At 43.6% G+C, this 20,147-nt stretch overlaps 1 protein-coding gene across 2 annotated transcripts in view; it reads left to right on the forward strand.

Annotated features, from left to right (window-relative positions):
- Window positions 1-19,677, forward strand: part of ZC2HC1B (zinc finger C2HC-type containing 1B) — a 35,109-nt gene extending 15,432 nt beyond the window's left edge. The window contains exons 5-7 of one of the 2 annotated variants that reach the window (XM_036249434.1): window positions 8,621-8,760; window positions 14,021-14,129; window positions 19,593-19,677. In XM_036249434.1, the coding sequence (XP_036105327.1) occupies window positions 8,621-8,760; window positions 14,021-14,129; window positions 19,593-19,663 (320 nt within the window). In that variant the 3' untranslated portion in view covers window positions 19,664-19,677. The remainder of the gene's footprint in view (window positions 1-8,620; window positions 8,761-14,020; window positions 14,130-19,592) is intronic. The other variant, XM_036249435.1, reaches the window with a different exon arrangement.
- The last annotated feature ends 470 nt before the right edge of the window (window positions 19,678-20,147 follow it).

The raw sequence follows: 20,147 nt of genomic DNA on the forward strand, positions 1-20,147 counted from the left end.
ACTTGTTATTCTACCCTCTGTCTTTCTGTAAATTGGAATTTAGGTCTAGAGGCTCAATTAGGTTAATATTCATATTCATCGCTTATCAGATACAGGATTTTCAAATATTTTCTCCCATTTTGTGAACTATCTCTTCACTCACTTAATGATATTTTTTGATGCAAAAAAGGTTCTAATTCTGATAAAGTCCAACTTATCTTTTTATTGTTGTTGCCTAGTTTTTGATGTCAACCCCCCAACCCCCAAATCCAATGTCCTGAGGCCTTCCCTCATATTCTAACAGTTTTGTAGTTTTAGCTCTTACACTTAGGTCTTTGATCCATGTTGAGTTAATTTTTGTTGGAAGTTGGATATCTAGTTTTACATGTGCTTATCTAGTTTTCTCAGCACTATTTGTTGAAAAGACTGCTCTTTTCAACCTGGTCTCGGCAACCTTTATTAAAAGTCAGTTGACCATATGTGAGAGGGTTTATTTCTGGGCTCTCTATTCTATCCCATTTGTCTATATGTCCATCTCTAGTATTACATTATTTTGATTACTGTAGCTTTGTAGTAGGTTTTGAAAGCAAGAAGTATGAGTTCCCCAAAATTGTTTTGGCTATTTAGGGGAATTTTGAGATTTCATATGAATTTTTTGAATTTTTTGAAATTTCTGATAATGCCATTGGATTTTTAATATGGAGTTCATTAAATCTATATGTCATTTAGGCATTATTGGCATCTTAATATTGTCTTCCAATCCATTAACATGGGATGTCTTTCCATTTACTTATGTCTTCTTTAATTTCCATTAGCAGTGTTTTATAGTTTTCAGTGTATGAGTCTTTCACATTCTTAGTTAAATTTATTTCTATTTTATTCTTTTTTTTTTTTGTCTTTTTAAAAAAATCCGCCTTGCCAAAGCAGATTATTATTTGATGTTCTTATAAATTGAATTGTTAACTTTCCTTTCAGATTGTTCATTGTTACTGTATAGAAATACAACTGATTCTTGTGTGTTGATTTTGTATACGTCAACTTTGCTGAATTTTGTTTATTAGCTCTACCAGTTGTTTTAGGTGTGGGATCTTTAGGGTTTTCTACATATAAGATTAGGTCATTTGTGAACAGAAATAGTTTTACTTCTTCCTCTCCAATTTGTATGTCTTTTATTTCTTGTGTCTGAACCTGGCTAGAACTTCCAATACTATGTTGAATAGCATTGGCAAAAGCAGACATCCTTGTCTTGTTTTCCACTGAGTATAATGTTAGCTGAGGGTTCTAATGGACTATTTAAGCATACATAACAGTATATTGTGGGAATTATAACATGTGAAAGTGAAATGTATGAAACCAATAGGACAAGATTGAGGAAAAGGGACAAACATTGTAGAAAAGTTCACATTATACATGAATAGGTATTAATTGAAAATCGAGTAATTATATTGTGAAGATGCCTATTATAAACCCTACAGTAAACACCCCAAAATATTGACATAAGGCTAATAAGACAATATATGGAGTGGAGATAAAATGAAAAAAACTCATTCTGGAAGAAGACAGGAAAAGAGGAAAAAGGAACAAAGAAGAGATGGGATAAAGTAAAATAGCAAGATGGTAAGTTACATAGACATGGACAGTTACTATGGACAGTTACATAAAAATGACCTAAAAGTTTAGATAAGAGGCAGAGATGGTCAAACTAAATAATAAAGCAAGGTCCAATTATATGCTTTCTACGAGAAACACACTTTAAAGACCCAAATAAGTGGGCCAGGGAGATGATAGAACGAGCTGGTGGCCGTGGGCCAGGAGGGTGGTGCCCTTCCTGCGGGACAGCTTCTGCTTCAGCAGGCCCCTGCCTCAAAGGATGGCGGGAAGGCAGCTATCCTGGTGTGTAAATATCAGAAACTCGATGTTTTAGAATCTTCAGTTTGAATCTCAGGTTAGAAGTCAGATGGTGGTTTTCTTGGAGGGGTGGGGAGGACCAGAAGGAGATTCCTTGGGCATCGCTGGGGACAGTCGTCTTATCTGGGCTGGTGACCTGGGCATGCGCAGCCTATGAACATTTTGTGGGGCCATGCACTTAGGATTTGTGCCTTTCCTCACAGATAAAAAGGTAAAAAGAGAAATAAACACCAGCAATGTCAAAATGACTGTTGATTGGCATGTTTAAAGCATGGAAAAATATATACATCAAAAAATCATAAAACTGCAGTGGCTCATATTAATATCAGGCAAAGTACACTTCAAGGCAAGTATTGTTAGCAGAGATACTGATTAAAAGATATATTCATCAAGAAGACCTATCAGTCCTAAATGTGTATGTACCCAAAGAGCTTCAAAGAACATGAAACAAAACTGACCAAACGGCAGGGGAAGTAGCTGAATTCACAGTTCTGTCTGGAGAGTTGATCATTCCTCTCTGGCACTGATGAAAGGAGCAGCAGGAAGATCGGCAGGGGTATAGAGAACTGGACCTAATTGACACCTATAACTATAGTGTGACACATAGCAAAAGCAGAATATCATTCTCCTCCAGTACATGTAGACCATTCACCCATAGACCATGTGCAGGAACACAAAGCAAGTCTAAAAGGATTGAACTCATACAGACTAAGTTATTTGGCCACATTCAAATAAAGCTTGAAATTAATAACTTATTTCTAAATAACCCATGGATCTAATAAGAAATCTTTAGAGAAATTATAAAATATTTTGAATTGAATAGTAATGAAAACATATAGAAATTGATGGGATTTGGCTAAAGCAATACGTTGAAGGAATGTTACAGCTTTAAATGCTTATATTAGAAAAGGAAAAATGTTTAAATCAATTACCTTAAATTTTCTCTTTGAGAAGTTAAAAATAGAAGAACAAATTACACCTAAATTAAGTAGAAGGAAGTATACAGTTTGTAGTAGAGGAAGAAAATAGTTTCCTATCGGCAAAGGTGTCAGACAAGGGTGTATTTTATCCCTATTCATTTAATCTGTACACAGAACATATCATATGAAAAATCTGGGCTAGGCTCAGGAAAGAAGTGGAGTTTGGGAGAAGAAATGTCAATAACTTACAATATGCAGAAGATAACACCTTTCTGGCAGAAAGCAGCAATGGTTGAAACAACTTCTGATGAAAGGGAAAGAAGAACCTGCCAAAGGAGGATTGCATTTAGACATCTAGAGGACAAAAATCATGACCACAGAAGAAATGCCTACCTTTAACGAAGACATCAAGGAGATAATGACATGCAGAATGTGCTTACCTTGGTTCAGTCATCAGTTCAAATGGAGATTGTAGCCAAGAAATGGAGAGAAAGCAGAGACTCAGAAGGGCAACAAGGGAAGAGTTAGGAAAGATCACCAAGAGCAAAGATGTTACTACAGACCAAGGCTAACATCATCTACCTCCTCATATTCCCGATTACTGAGTGCGAAAGTTGTACAGTGAAGAAGACGGATAGGAAAAAAATGGACTCATTGGAAACACAGTGTTGGAGGAGAGCTGTGTGGATACCCCGGACCTCCAGAAAGATGAACAGGTGGGTCCTGGAGCAAGTTAAGCCTGAAACATCGCTGGAGGCCAAAATGACAAAACTGAAGTTGTCCTGCTTCCAACACCTCAAAAGAAAGCAGGGTTCTATGGAATAAAAAATAATGCTGAGAAAAATAGAAGGCAGCAGGAAAAGAGGAAGACCAACATGAGCAGGTTTGACTCCATAAAAGAAGCCATAGGCAGGAGGAGGCCATAGGATCTGAGCAGGGATGCTGGGGACAGGACATGGTGGATGTCACCCATTCATAGTGTCACCAGGAGTCAGAGCTGACTCAACAGCTTGTAACACAAAAGGAAATAGTAAATGTAATCCATCATATTAATTTTGTTAAAATATTTAAAAATATTTTTATTTTTAAAAGCACATATCATTTCAATAGATATAGGCAGAGCTATGACAAACTTTAACACCCATACATGTTTAAAAAAATACTTAGGTAGAAATAGAAGGAAACTTCCTTAATAAAGGACATCTTTGAAAATGTATAGTTAACATCACACTTAATGGTGAAAAGCTGAACATTTTGCTACTGAGAAATGAAGAAAAATGAGGATGTCCTTTCTGACCACCTTTATTCAATACTGTACTGGACATAGTTTTTGGGAAAGAATACAATTGGAGGACTTAGACTATCTTATGTCAAGACCTATAATGTTATGTAATCATTATAGTTTGGTATTGGTGTATCAGTTCAACAAAAAAGAGAATACAGATATGGACTCCCTCTCCCCCACCTATCTGGGCAATAGATTTTTGGCCAAAGTAATTCAGTATGGGAAAGGATAGTCTTATTTACAAATAATGCTAGGGAAGCTAATTATCAATGTGGGAAAAATGAACCTTGATCCTCATACCATATACAAGAATTAATTCAAAATGGGTCATTGACCAAAATAAGTACTACAACTCTAAAATTTCTAGAAAAATAATCTTTGATCTAAGGGTTAAGGTTACTCAGGCATTAACAATTTTTAAAAAGAAAATTGATAAATTGGACTTGACCAAAATTAAAAATTTCAGGTTTCAGAGACTGGGTTTGGGAGAATATTGACTGAAAAGGCATGAGAGAACTTTCTCAGGTGATGGAATTGTTCTGTATTTAATTGGGGATTGTTAGAGCTCATTTAATCTACATTTAAAACAGATGAATTTTATTGCATGTAAATTATTTACCAAAGTTTATTTTTAAAGTTAAAAAGAAGCATTGTGTAATCATGCTATAAAAATCATCTGAACATCTTTACCAGATAATAATTTTAGTAAGTGCTTTACTCTTGCTGGGTGCTAATGAAAATGTAGTTAAAATAATGTGTTGTCTTAAGATGTTCAGTAGAAAGAGTTATGGTTGTGATTTTGATAATACTTTGGCAACAAGCTTAGTATAACAAAAACATCTTTTATGAGAAATGCTTTATTTTAATAGCAGAAGCTCCGAGGTTGAACAGCTATTTATAGATCTTTAGTTGAGTAAGTGAAACCACATCAGATGTCTTGCTATGTGAATTTCTGTCATTTTCATGTTGAATTTAAAATGTGATTACTGCTTTTTTTAAATAAATAATTCCCTTTGTAAGGCCTCATCAAACATACAATTTATTTCTCTGCCCTTTACAATTTCATGCTAAAATATAGTGTTGTTATTAAATTCTTGCCCTTATTATAATTGTATGCAGCAAACAAAATGATTATAAACAATAGCACACTTTAATTGCTATTCAGTTATTTTGATTGTTTAGGGATTTTATATTAGCACATATATTCTCAGGCTTAAATAGTAGAAAATGTATAGCCATCCTAGAGCAATATATAATATGGCCTGATATGCACAAGTTTGCGAGTAGTTTTCTATATTTTTTTCTCTTAACATGATTCCCTATTTCCTGACTCAGTGTTTTGACATATGTAGTTTTATTCTAGTTCTTATTGAATTAAAGAAGTCTGCCAATCATTCTATTTTCCGGGATTTTATGACAGTTTATGGGGACAATGATATTGAATATTTTATTCAATTATTTATCCTCACCCGAGGATATTTTTACATTATTATTAGTTTTTTAGGTAGAGTGGAAGGGAGGGAGGAGGAGAGCAAGAGAGAGAGAAAGAAACATTGATATGAGAGAGACACATCAATTGGTTGCCTCCTGCACAACCCTGAATGGGGTTGGGGATGGAACCTGCAACCCAGGTATATTCCCTTGACCGGGAGTCAAACCTGTGACCCTTTGGTCCTCTAGCCAATGCTCTAACTGCTGAGCTAAACTGGCCAGGGTGCTAGTGAATATTTATAACTTGGATTTTCTGTGAGGCCTGGAACATTTGGTCACCATTGTCACGGGACTACATAGACATGTGTATGCAACAAAATTCTTGCATTCTTATTTTTTCTTTTATCCTCACCCGAGGACATTTTTCCATTTTTTGTTTAGATAGAGTGGGAGGGAGAGAGAGGAAGAGAGAGAGAGAGAGAGAGAGAGAGAAACATCGACGTGAAAGGGACACATCAAGTGGCTGCCACCCGCACAACCAACCAGGGCCAGTGACAAACTGCAACCGAGGTACATGCCCTTAGCAGGAACTGAACCCGGGTCTCTCTGGACTGCAGGCCAAAGCTCCAACCGCTGAGCCAAACTGGCCAGGGCAATTCTTGCATTCTTAAGTGATGCTTGCTTTTCTAGTTTCTTTTTAACGAGATCGGACCATCCTCCCAATAGTCCTTGTAAGAATCCATTTGTAGTCAGACTTTTAAAAACATCATCTATTGAAATGAATAGTCTACAGTGATTTTTATGACATTGTAATTGATAGAGACAGAGGTGACTCCGATTGAGATGAAAGTCAAGCATGCAGCTCAGTCATGCTGTGTTCGGATTATTGTTGCTGAAAAATACTTTTCCATTCTCAAAGTGTTTGAAGTTCCCATCTCTGTCCCCTGAGTCAGGGCTTCGTGTTCCTCCTGTGAACTCATGGAGGACCCATGCCACCTCCTTTCACAGTTTACAGTGCGGAATGCTAATCCTCCGTCCTCTGCTGCGTCCTCTAGTCCTCTCAGAGGTTTTGTTGGCTGGGAGGGCAGTGGTGAATGAATGAACCAGTGGGATGAAGGAAGCAGTTGTTGCCATATCATTGTCTTTGCCTGGACTCAGCCGGATCTATGGTAGCAGGATTTCTGATAGAAGCCTTGATTTTTCAGCAGGTAAAACTGAAGCAATACCCACCCAGCCAAGAGCTGAGTTCTAGATGGTTTTCTACACCACCCTGAGTTCTGCTTGATGATGGCACTTTTTCTAAGCAGTTTCACTCTAGTCGGGTGGTTGGAAACACAACCTTGCTGGGCCTGTTTCTTTACAGTCATGGTATGTTCTACCCCGCCCACTGTGCCAAGCCCTAGTATGGATTATTTTAGTTCACGGTCGCAGCAACTTGATGAAGTAGGTGATATGTAGGGGCTGGAGAAATGGAAGCTTAAGGAGGTTGAGTAACTCGCCCAAGTTCACACACAGCAGGTGACGAGCTGGGGCTCCAAACCCGTCAGGCAGGCGGCAGAGCCGCACCGGTTCCCAATGCTGCCCTCGTTTACTTTTCCTCAAGGAATTTATCACCGTGGGAAAACTGTCTCTGTACCGGAATGCCTAGTCCTTGATTACAGAGACATTGTATCACCTGGCACAGAATAGGTATTCAATATGTATTGAGTTAATGATTAAGTACTGACTTCCAGAGCATGAAATAAAAGGTTAGGGTAAGTGCTAATCTTTTATTTCTTTCCAGTTCCCTCCAATCCTCACATTTGACAAGTAGTCACTTTAGGAAATGATTTACTGATACAGAAAGCTCCCCAAAGTACTGTAAAAGTTGCCTTCAGAAGATTCTGAACTTTGAAGGCATCACTGCCTTAAATACCCACCCACACAGGTAGGGATTTTGACTAACCCCAACCCCCCTGCAGAGTTTAAGGTCGGCTGTCTCAGACCCTTCCGGGGGTGGGAAGTCATTCCTTAAGGAGAGGTAACCGAACCCAACAAAACCCCGCATGTCTCCCTGCCTGCTCCGGGGAGGAGAGGGCCCCCATCTGGCTTTGCTGTGAGCAGCTCCACGTTCTAAGAAGAACTTGGATGTTTCTCACGTCCCGGTTCTCCCACTCTAGTCACTGCAAATGAGAGCCAGACCAGGTATTCAGATGTACGCAGGACCTTGTGCCCACAGAGCTGCCTGGCACATTATTTTTCTTTTCTGTTAATTTTCTATTGGGGTGACATTGGTTAATAATATGATATAATTTTCAGGGGTACAATTCCATAATTCATCATCTGTATATGGTACTGTGTGTTCACCTCCCAAAGTCAAATCTCCTTCCATCGCCATTTATTCCCCCCGCACCCTCTTCTGTCTCTCCCCAGACCCTGCCTGGGACATTCTAACACTGGGAGCTGGACCTGTCCCCAGAGCCTCTTTCCAGTCACCCCTCCTTTGCTTTTTCTCTTCTTTGAATCCTCACCTTTTCCCCTTTTACTACTTCCCTCCTGAACGTAGCACCTGCCTCCTCACTTCCGAGCTCAGTGAAAAAGCTCGCACTGCAGAGGCTGGTCTTTCTGTGAGTGACGGGCTTTGCAGCACCCCGAAACCCACATTCCAAGACACTGCTCTCCCTCTGCTGCCCGCGAACTCTCCGTCTTTCTGTCACACCCAGCGCCACGACCTGCGCTTTTGAATCTTCTGTGCCCTTTTGAATCATCAATACCAACATTCTGTGATTCCAGGGCTACTTTTTACGTAAAGATCCACTAAATAATAAATTTAATTGGGAAGTTCCTAAGTATAATTTATGTCAACTTTTTAAGGGTACGCTCTTAACTCAAGTAAGTGCGCAAATAGAACAACACCCCTCCTCTACCCTTCATGTGCCTTGTACCCCCCCCCCACACACACACACACACAGAATAGGCTGTCGCCCACACCAGGACCTGAGACCATGTTCTTTCATGATGGGGCAGAGTTCATATCCTATTTGCTTCATTTCCTATCATCCATTTCAGAGTTGTTCCTGAAGTGCTAATTGCCTTTTGTTGTTATCCTTACGTTCAGATTATATTCAATGCCAATTTTGTATGAGAAGGTTTAATGAAAATGCAGCCAGTCGGCATATAAATTTCTGCAAGGATCAGTCTTCTCGCCGAGTCTTTGATGCAGCCCAGACCGCAGCCAGACTGGCATCCAGAGCGCAGGTAAATCCCTGTCCCTAGGGGTCGGCTCCTGTGTCTCGTGTGCAGGGGGTTTGCTGGGGAACCTGTTACCCACCCTGAGAAACGTAAGCATCACCAGAGCTGATCACTTGCTCGTCCTCACGGGAGTGGGCTCCTTTCGAGTTTCCAGCTTACAACACCTTTAGGTGTTTTGAAACGAATCTTTCTATAGTGTTTGCAGCTTCGTAGGATGAAGACTTGACTATATAAGTAGTCTTTCTATACTCTTACGGTAAGGCTCTGTCTGTCCAACGGTGGTTATCAGCCTTCACGCAGAAAGGGATTGTGAACCGAAGTGAAACAGGCCTGAGTGGGGAAGCCGTCACGAGGAGACGCCCCGCAGGCCGTGCCTTTTGCTCTACAGAGGAAGGTGTCCAGCCTTTTTAAAAGCCACAGCATCTGCAAGTTAAAGTGGAGAAATGAAAGCAACTGTTATAAATAAGTAAAATGGCAACTTGATCAGGAAGACGATAGGTTTATGAAAACAGAACCCGAGCCAGCAAAAGGCTCCATACACATCGCAGGTCCAGGCACATCACTCACAGTCTAGCAGGAAAACTGTTCGTTCTGTAAACATGGCTCGGACACCCAGAAAAGATTACATGGGTCTGAATCCTTGAGAGCAGGAAACATGCTTAGAAAGATGTCCATGAGATCCAGTACCTACGGGGGTGGGACCCTCTCCAACAAAACTTATCCCATGGCTGGGGACTCCGAGCTCCATCTCCACATGTATTAGACCGTTAGTGAACATCTACTCTGTACCTGGCACTGTGCTTGGTGCTGGCTGATCAAGGACTTGTCCCTGAAGGAAGAGGACTTGGACACAGTGCAGCAGGAAGGTGGGTAGCTGACCTAACATGTATCGGGGCACAGTGGAGAAGAGGCCACTGGGATTCATGGACGGCTTCAAAGCGGAGCAGACATTTTCCCCTCAGGTACAGGGTAGGTCACCAGCCTGGAGTCAGGGTTGGAAGGACATGATGCGCAAACATGCAGCTTGTGAGGTTAAAGCACAGGTGCCGTGGGAGAGGGATGGGCCGGGTCAGGCGGACGTCGGATCCAGCAGGGCTCTGAGTCGCGCTGGTTCAGAGGAAGGAGAAAGGAATGAAGTGGGTGGTGCCCTAGATCTGGGGCCAGGCGGCCTGGGGGCCAGAGGCAGGAGCTGTAAGTTCCCTGGGCCCCAGGAAACCCTCCTTTCCATCGTTCCCTCGCACCTCGTCGACGTGCTTCCGCGTTCTCTCCTCTCTGCCCCCCTCGGCTTTCTGTCGGCCTCCTGTGCCATTCTGCAGGCAGCGGGGGCTGGGAACAGGGTAGACTGGAGTGACGTGGAACTGGCTTTTCAGAAAGATGACCTTGCAGTCGGTGTTCAAGATGGATTGGCAGGAAAACGCTTAAAAGCCACAGCAACAGGGAAAGAAGTATGGGCTGGAATACGAGTACTAATGGGGGGAGTGGGTGGAGGGACAATTTAAGAAATAATTGATGGGGTTTCCGGTCCAGATGGCGGGTTGGTAAACGCAGTATCGCATCCTCCCACAACCACATCAAAGTTACAACTAAACTACAAAACAACTATCATTCAAAACCGCCTGAAATCGAACTGAATGGAGGTCCTACAACTACGGAATTAAAGCAGCAGCCACATCGAGACTGGTAGGAGGGCAGAAGGGACAGGCTGGTCCCACACCCACGTGTTGGATAAAAATCAGGGGGACACCTCAGCTGGGAAGGTCCTTCCTGAGGAGTGGGGGTCCCCCTCCCACACCAGGTGCCCCACTCAGGGTTCCAGTGCCAGGAGGAGAATCCCCATAACTTCTGGCTTTAAAACCAGCAGGAACTGAGGCTCAGGGAGGCTGCAGCTGCTGGAGCCCCAGGCAGCTCCTCTTAAAGGGCCCGCGCACGGACTTACTCGGACTCATACCCTCCAGGCTCCAGTGTAGGGGAAGCAGCTTGAAAGGCACCAGAGACAAATGGGGAAAAACTGAGTTGTTTGGCATTGGAGCGAGGGCTGCAGAGGCAGCTTTCTCCTGGACAGACGAGCTGTCAGAGGCCTTTGTTCCTTTGGTGAGCCCTTCCCTGGGGCAGCAGACAGAAGCAATATCTGGGGCTCCAGCAACCTGGCTCACACTGGTAGCCCCGCCCTGGTGATTCCCTGAGGCCCCGCCCCACCCAACTTTCAGGCCCACCCAAGCTGTTGCCAGTTGCTTTACCATAGAATTGGCCTGCCTTTGATCCTGCTTCAGGATTTCCTAAATTTTTTCAAACAAGCAGCACCTGGTCTCAGCTAGCCCCATACCTCTTGTTAAGTAATACACAGAAGCAGGCACAGGGAGGTGGTCAGAATGAGGAGACAAAGAAACAGGTCCCAGGTGAAAGAACAGAACAAAACTCCAGAAAAAAAAATTGAGCAAAATGGAGATAAGCAACCTAACAGATGCTGAGTTCAAAACACTGCTTATAAGGATACTCAATAAACTTAGTGAGAACCTCACAGTGAACTTAGTGAGGGCCTCAAGAGTATAAAAAAGGACCAGGCAGAAATGAGGAAGGCACTAACTGAAGTAAAGAATAATTTACACAGATTCAATAATAGAGTAGGTAAAGCCAAGAAGCAAACCATCGATTTGGAATATAATGAAGCAAAAAACACCCAATCAGAACAGCAAAAAGAAAAAAAGAATCCAAAAAAATGAGGATAGTGTAAGAAGCCTCCGGGACAACTTCAAGCATGCCAACATTCACATCTTGGGGGTTCCAGAAGGAGAAGAGAGAGAACAAGAAATTGAAAACCTATTTGAAATAATAATGGCAGAAAACTTCCCTAACTTGGTGAAGGAAACAGACATACAAGTCCAGGAAGCATAGAGAGTCCCAAACAAAATGAACCCAAAGAGGTCCATACCAAGACACATCATCATCAAAATGAAAAGGTTCAGAACAAAAAGAGAATCTTAAAAGCAGCAAGAGAAAAGCAGTTACCTACAAGGGAGTTCCCATAAGGCTGTCAGCTGATTTCTCAAAAGAAACTTTGCAGGCCAGAAGGGAGTGGCAAGAAATATTCAGAGTGATGAAAAGCAAGAACCTACAACCAAGATTACTCTATCCTGCAAAGCTGTCATTTAGAATCTATGACAATTATAAAAAGTTTCCCAGACAAGAAAAAGCTAAAGGAGTTCATCACCACCAAACCATTATTATGTGAAATGCTGAAGGGTCTTTTTGAAGAAAAAGATAAAAAATATAAACAAACAAAAAGGCAATGAATACATATCTATCGACAATGGAATCTACAAACAAAATGAACAGGCAGAACAGAAACATTCTCATAGATACAGAGAACATTTTGTTGGTTGCCAGATGGGAGGGGAGTTGGGGGAATGGGTGAAAAAGGTGAAGGGATTAAGAAGTACAAACTGGTTGTTAGACTGACAAACCTCAAAGGGAAGGGGGTTGGGGGGTGGAAAGAGATAAACCAAAGAACCTATATGTGTATATGCATAACCAATGGACACAGACAACAGTGTGGGGAAAGGCAGGAGGGGGCAAGAGTGGGGAGGAGGGGGTCAATGGGGGAAAAGTGAGAAACATCTGTAATACATTCAACAATAAAGATAAGTTTTTTTAAAAAAGAAATAATTGAAGGGACTGAGAAGGCGAGTGGATATAGGGTACAAGAGGACTGGGCTGACAAGAAGGCTTGAGCTCCAGAGCCCAGGCAGGAAGCCACACCGGACATCCAGGCAAGGCGCACAGGAGGGAGGAGGTGGGTATGTTGGAGCAGGCAGGGTAGTTATGATAAACATAGTTGCAGAGACTCCATCTTTACACCTGAAATAGGGTGGGAGGCAGCACGATGTAGGAAGAGCCGGATTCTGCGATCAGTAGTCAGGGTTTGAATGTCAGTCCTATAACTTACTATCTCCAGGTAAACTTGGACAAGGTTCATTCAAGACTCCCTTTCATCTGCACCTCGCCGAGTCGCTGGGAAGGTCAGAGATGCTATGAGTGAAGCGCCTTCACTTAGGCGTTCCCCCCACTTTCCTCCTTCCCCATCACCGACCCCCCTCCCCTCTCTGGGACTGCTTTCTTGTGGGTGGAACAGACACCCTGATTCTGAGGGGATATGACTGCTTTGGGCACGGATTCAACTGAGTTTGGGAAAGGTTCTCTCAGTATCACTGGGCCTCCGCTTTCTGCAGCAATGAAGGGCGCGGTCCATTCCTTCGAGGTTCTCCGGGCCAGTCCACGAAGTGAGTCGGGGTTCGGTGGGGCCCAGGGGAGCGCTGGGAAGCAGCGGCGGAAGTGCTTTTTATTCCTGAAGGAGGCCAGCTGGCCGTCCTGCCTGTAACCAGTGACTTGGCCCGGTTCCCGCCTTGTTTCCCAGAGCTGAGCGGCGATGGGGACACAGAAGGAAATCGCTTGCTTTCTGAGTGAGCGCGCTGGCGAGGGTGTCTGCACAGCGGGGCCTGTCTTCCCGATGCCGGCTCACCAGGCCGCCGGCCTCCTGGAGACGCTCACTCAGAACTGGGACAGAACGGGGGTGCTCTCCGTTATGAAGGGCTGTTAACAGCCCAGCTGAAATGTGTTTCTATTTTAAATAAAATCAACTTTAAAAAAAGTGTTATACCCTCTGAAAATAGCTGCCAATGTTTGCACGAGGCTGCGCTGCTTGCTGGAATCTCACAGTTGGCCTTGCCCGGGAGAACGCTCCCTTGGAGTAACAGGTTATCTTTAGTAGTTTCCAAGGAGATGGAGGTGGGATCCATGCCGAGGTGGAAAGGAGCCCCCAAGGAACCTCTGGGTCCTTATTCTGCATTAATGTAACTATTCTGTCCCTGCTGCTCGGTGGGGAGGGGTGTGGTGCAGGGATGTTGGAATTCCGTGTTTGAAACCTTTGCTGCCTGCCAATGTCTGTTTTCCTTCTCTGTTCGTGTATTTAAAAACAAAGGCATCTTCAAGAGTAATGCAAAACTAAAATGTTCCATTACTATCCTTATTGACATGAAGTGATTTCTTACGTTTCCATAGAACCAATTTTACGTCACTAACATAATCGCGGTTCCCCCAAACGCTCTATGGCACGAAGGCGCCCCGACCTGATGTGGCTCCGAGCACCGGCAGGGAGGTTGGGAACCAGGCCCCCGCGTCTGAGTGTGGCAGGTCCCGGAGATGGCTGGTGACGCGGAACACTTTACTTCTGTGTGCTGCCTGTGTTACAGGCCTGTTCCTCTCTCTCTAGGGTAGGGCTCAGGTGAGCCCTAAGAAAGAGCCGACTATTACCAGTGCTGTGGGATCTCTGCTGCAGAACAGGGCCCCTGAGGCCATGAGAGGAGCCCCAACCCGGCCAGGTAAGTCGTGAGCATCTCTGCTGTCGGTGACAGGGCCAGGGGCGACCAGTTGGCTTTGGGATTCATGGGCAGTCAGCAAAAGCTGTGATAGCCAATGTGGCTTTTGGATATAAAGATACATGGGTTTGTAGGAGGTTAAAGCTTATTTGCCAAGAGGGAACATTTCCTAATTTATCAGGTTTAGATAACTCTGACGATACGGAGTCAGATTTGATTACAGCAGCAAGGCCTAGAACCAATCTCTGACTAATAAAATGGAAAGAGATGAAGAACGGGAGATAACAGCTTGGCAGATGTGTTGAAAATAAGGGAAGATAGTGAAATCACTATTGCAGAGAGATATCTGTATTCCCATGTTCATTACAGCACTTTTCCAATAGCCAAGATACAGAAACAACCTAAATGTCTAATGACTGAATAAAGATATGGTATATCATATACACAATAAAATACTTTTCAGCCATAAAAGAGAAGGAAGTCCTGCCATCTGTGACAATATGGATGGACACTGAGGACATTCTGCTAAGTCAAGTTTATAACAACAGAGAATAGAATGATGGTTGCCTGGAGTGGGGTAGGAGAAATGGGGAGATGTTGGTCAAAGGATACAATCTTCCAGTCATAAGATGAATGCGTTCTGGGCGTCGAATGTACAACATGGTGACTATAGTTAGCAATACTGTATCACATACTTGAAAGTTGCCAAGAGAGCAAATCTTCAATGTTTTTACTAGCACACACACACACAAGTTAACTATGAGAGGTGATGGGTATTAACTAACTTCATTGTGGTAAGCATTTTGCAACATATTCACATATCAAATCTTCACACTGTACACTTTAAGATATATTCAATTATATCTCAAGAAGCCTGGAAAAAAGAAAAGGAAAAAGGCAAGAGTTTCTTTTCTAGAACTACATAAGTCTTCCAAGTAACAGAAAGGCATAACCACTGTTACAGTGCTTACTATGTGCCAGACCCGTTTCATTTAAGCTTACAGTAGTCCTCCCAACGTCCTCTGAGGGAGACTGAGGCTCGGAGGACAGGTTCTGTGCCCCAAGCACACAACTGGTACAAAGCAGAGCTGGATTAAGTATCGACTCTGCTCTCCCTCTTCACGCCTCGTGAACGAATGTGGCATTCTTCTTGATTTATGATCAGCATGCACTATGAAGGCAAGATGAATTAGTCCATGACCATATGGCACCTCGCAGCAGGAGTCTTATTTTGCAGGTATTATCAGAACCAGAGTAAGAACTGTCCATCTCACAGTTCATCTCACAGTTAATAAACAGCACAAGAAAGTTTATTATTAGTTTTTAAATTCCTCATGAGTTGCTTTTCATGGGCTAAAAATTGAGTTAATATTTTTAAATGTCCCCATAGCCCTGTAAACCTAAGTCATTAGTTTTTTCCTGATCTGTGAAAACTTAACAATGAGGTAGGTTTTAGTTTTCACACACACACAAACAAAATCAAATTATATATGTGTTCATTTGGTAAAACTTTCACTAACTAGCTTTTTTTCCTAAAGTATAATGAGTAATGTCCTTCAGAAAAGACAGTTTCTTTATATTATGGTTGCTTTTCTTTCTTTCTTTTTTTTCCCCCCCAAAAATATGTTATAATGCTTCCTTTCCAGTAAAAAGAACTCCTTTGAGTTTGAGGTCAGAGCGTATTTGCCAAGAGGGAATATTTCTTAATTCATCAGGATTAGAGAACTCTGACAACGTGCAAAGTCAAATCCAAGTACAGCAACAGAGTCTGGGGCCTCGTTCCCCGGTCTAGTAAACTTGGAAAGAGATTGGGAATGAGAGAGGACAGCATGTCAAGTTAGTGTTGAAAATAAGAAAAGAGTTTCCTTCCTCGAACTAAGTAATTTTTTAAAAAGCAGCAAGGCCCAAGTGAGGGCTCAGAAATCCTGTGTCTCAGAACATTAAGCAGAACATTATAAAGACACTATTCTGATACATTAGAAAATAGATTAGTAGGCCAGCAGAGCTAAGCAAAATGGTTTTATATTTGCTTTTGACTAGGTAATGGTGGTTTGTAACCACTGGGATGTTGCTGAGTAAAAGGCAAAATTTTTAACATGACCCACACTGGGTTCTATACCACCACCCAACCTCACCTGTCACGATTTCCTCTCGATCCAGCTCCTGTGGTGTCTGTGTTGTTCCTTGAGCACCACAGACCTGCACATTCCTGGCCCAGGGCCTTTGCACTAGCTGCTCCCTCTGCTGAAACCAAAACACCCCAATTAATCTGCACGGCTCACCCTGTCACTCCCTCTAGTTCTTTGCTGGATCATCCTCACCGTGAGGACCTCCCAATCTCTACATTTAAAATTAATTAATCCCTCCATAATTCCGTCTGTACTTTTTTTTTTTTTCAATCCTCACCCGAGGACACCTTTCCATTCTCTGTTCAGGTAGAGCGGGAGGGAGAGAGAGGAACAGAGAGAGAGAGAGAAACATCGATGTGAAAGGGACACATCGAGTGGCTGCCACCCGCACGACCAGGGCCGGGGACAAACTGCAACCGAGGTACGCGCCCTTAGCGGGAACCGAACCCAGGTCTCTCCGGACCGCAGGCCGACGCTCTAACCGCTGAACCAAACCAGCCAGGGCCCCTCTGTACTTTTTAAAACAGCCTTTAACACTGTTAGTATTCAATGTGTGTGTAAGTCCCAGTCCTTACCCACCCAGATTCTTCTGAGAAGATGTGTGTGCGGGAGAATCTGATGCGGGAGAGCATGTGATGTTACATGAATTCGATACCCAGCTGCCATGGATGTTTAAGAAGATTCATTCGACACATAATTATTATGCATGGTTGTTTCTTATGCCCACGGAGTCTTAAAAGTCTAGGGGGATAGCAGTCAATATTTAACAGTGGGATGTAAACTAATCTTTAGCAGGAGGATGTAAAGGTCCTGAGAGAACACAAGAACGAGTCAGCTTTGCCGGGAGTCTGTACGGAGGAGGTGACAGTCTGAGAGAGGAAGCCCTGTGGAGGTGGAGGTGGTTTGGATGGGCTTCCAGGATGAGCTGGATTTGGACCAGGGGAGAAAAGTGATAGAAAGATTGAATGACAATATGACAATGAGAATGCAGAGGACAAACTGTGGAAACAACTGGCCCATCTGGCCAAAGCGTAGAGAGGAGTAGAGGTGTGCAAGGGGTGTGCACGGACACCGACGTGAGGGCGGAAGGCTGCCCCAGAGCAGGGAGGGCCGTGAGCGGGGTCGGGCCGGCTGTATGGAATGATCGGCGGACACTCAGGCAGGCGGTACGACGGCCTAGGGCCTTCCCGCTGCTAGCCCCTTTACGTTAGCCTGCAAACATTGTTTTGAGAAAGGGCATTTTCAAAGATTATCATGTCAGATATTAATGCTTACTGTAAAAAATATTGGAAAATGGAGCAAAAAGTATGAAGAAAGAAATCATCCAACATTGCACTCTCTGACATGACTGACCATTGTTAACACTGATACGTTTTTAAATATATAATCCTTTTTTCCTATTTTCCTTTTTTTTTTTATCCTCACCCGAGGATATTTTTCCATTTTTTTTACAGATAGATAGAATGGGAGGGAGAGAGAGGAAGGGAGAGAGAGAGAGAAACATCGATGTGAAGGGACACATCGAGTGGCTGCCACCCGCACGACCAACCAGGGCCGGGGACAAACTGCAACCGAGGTACATGCCCTTAGCGGGAACCGAACCCAGGTCTCTCAGGACTGCAGGCCGACACTCTAACCGCTGAGCCAAACTGGCCAGGGCCTATTTTCCTTTTATCAAAATTAGGATCATAGTCCATGTATATACATCCTGATTTTTTTTCACTAACAAATTTTGAACATTTCCCTGTGGCAAAAGAGTCTAGTTAAAAACGTAGTATCATATCACAAGAACACACTGTAACTGATTTAGCTGTTTTCCTGATGCTGAGCAGGTAAATTGTGTCTCCTTTTTTGCTACACTCACCAACACTCTTCTTCATGGACAGTAGTCCACACTTAATTGTTCACTGGTCTAAGCACTTCATATATCAATCCTCATTGGTCCTCCCAGTGGGGTCAATGGACCGTTCACACCCCCGTTACAGGTGAGGGCGGCAGAGACGGAAAACAACATTGCACACGTAGGTTCACAGGAAGTGGTAGAGCCAACCCGACATCCGTCTGCTCTGGGCAAAGTGGCTCGGAAATATACACATTAAGGAGGTAGTAAAGTATATATTATATTATACCATACTATTATTTCTATTTATACTTATAAATACATACACACATATATATAAAACCCTTGTTTTAGGAAGAGGTCTGGCTCTCCCTTATCCCACACAGAGTCTAAAGTTCAGATGGGAAACGCATGTGCAGCCTGGTCAGCAAATATGCACCGGTGGCTGTTTTCTCAGGGGCTTGGGTATAAGAGAGACCGATTTGCTGGAAAGGTGCCCCCGAGCGTCGGCTTGCCCCCCGCCTCTGCAGAGAGAGTGAGGTCCCTGTGGAACGCAGCTCTGGCCTCTGGAGCCGGGCTGCTGCAGAGAGTTCGTGAATCGCATTTTATAACGTTGTTGGGTGAACTGCACTTTATTTCTGGAGCCCGTAGGTCCGATCAAATTAATCACCTTCCCTGCACCAGCATCCCCTCCTCACGGAGAGTCACTGTTTAGCGAATGTGATGAGTGTCAGAGGGTCCGTTGCCGATCCTTTGGAAGAAAGAACACGTGTAGGTCTTCGGGGAGAATGAACACTGACGCTCTTTCTATGCCCGGGTCCTTTGATAGTTTGATTCACAGTTTCCTTGGGTTGTTTGGTTACTCCCCCTTCGTAAAACATTGGAGGCCTCCGAAACAGAGGGGACTTATTCCTTTTTACAAAAAATGACTTCTCTAAGAATCCTGCCTCCCACCATGTGGTCTGAAACACTATGGTGTGCCTGTGTCCAGGAGCTCCTGGCTCTCCACACCTAACGGGGCTGCTGGGCACAGAGGAAAGAACCCGGTCTGTGGAGTGAGCCCCTAATAATACAAGGGGATGGGAAGACCCCTTGCGCTTCCACGGGCTTATCAGCCCCTTCCTAGCGGGAGAGCATGTAATGAATTGGGGAGGCAGGAGCCCCTCAGTATCTTTTGAGAGTCAGAGCAATAGTGGGGAGAGGTGATGAGCGTCAGCTTGTATAAACGGTGGGCCACTTGGGGTGACTGTCCACAGGGCCCGTCCACGGGTAAGTGAAGGGCCGGGGGGCAGGGAGAGAGAAGCCCCCCGAGACCGCCCCTGTTCTCCTTGTTACTGGCCCAGGATAGAGACTGGGTGTTTGTCTATAGCTACAGAACAAAACAAAATGGAATAGAGACTTTGATCCAATGTGAGGATTTCACAATCTTTCCTTTTTTTTTTTCTTTTTGCTAATGTTTGCTTTTACATAATAACAAATCTGTTTATGTCTGTAAAGGATTAGCAGTGGACCCTGCTTCTGGACCAAAACTCAAACAAGGATTTACTAAATCTCCTAAAAAAGATTAACTCCTAGAGGCCAGGTAAGAAAAAAGCCCTGATCCAGGTGTTCCTGATCGTCCAATGGGCCAGATTGAGTTGGTGGCCCTTCAAGGGTAGCGATCCTGTAGCAGGCAATCCATAGGAAAATATGAAAGAACCCGGGTTAGGGTCACAAAATGTATGCTCTCGAAACTCCCTCATCCGTTTTTAAAAAACATTTTAAAAATATATTTTTATTGATTATTTTTAGAGAGAGGGCAAAGGAGGGAGAGATAGAAACATCAATCTGAGAGAGAGACATCGATCAGCTGCCTCCTGCATGTCCCCCACTGGGGATCGAGCCTGCTGACTGTGAATCAAACCGGGACCTCTCTGTCCACAGACGACACTCAATCCACAGAGCCACACCGGCCAGGTGAAAGTCCCCTTTGTTAAACCTACAGTTCGAAGATGCTATTCAGTTTGATTCTCGACTTAACAGGACAGAGGAACGGTTCTTTGTTTTGACCTG

This window comes from Molossus molossus, unplaced genomic scaffold (assembly GCF_014108415.1).
Source record: "Molossus molossus isolate mMolMol1 unplaced genomic scaffold, mMolMol1.p scaffold_m16_p_8, whole genome shotgun sequence".
Lineage (NCBI taxonomy): Eukaryota > Metazoa > Chordata > Mammalia > Chiroptera > Molossidae > Molossus > Molossus molossus.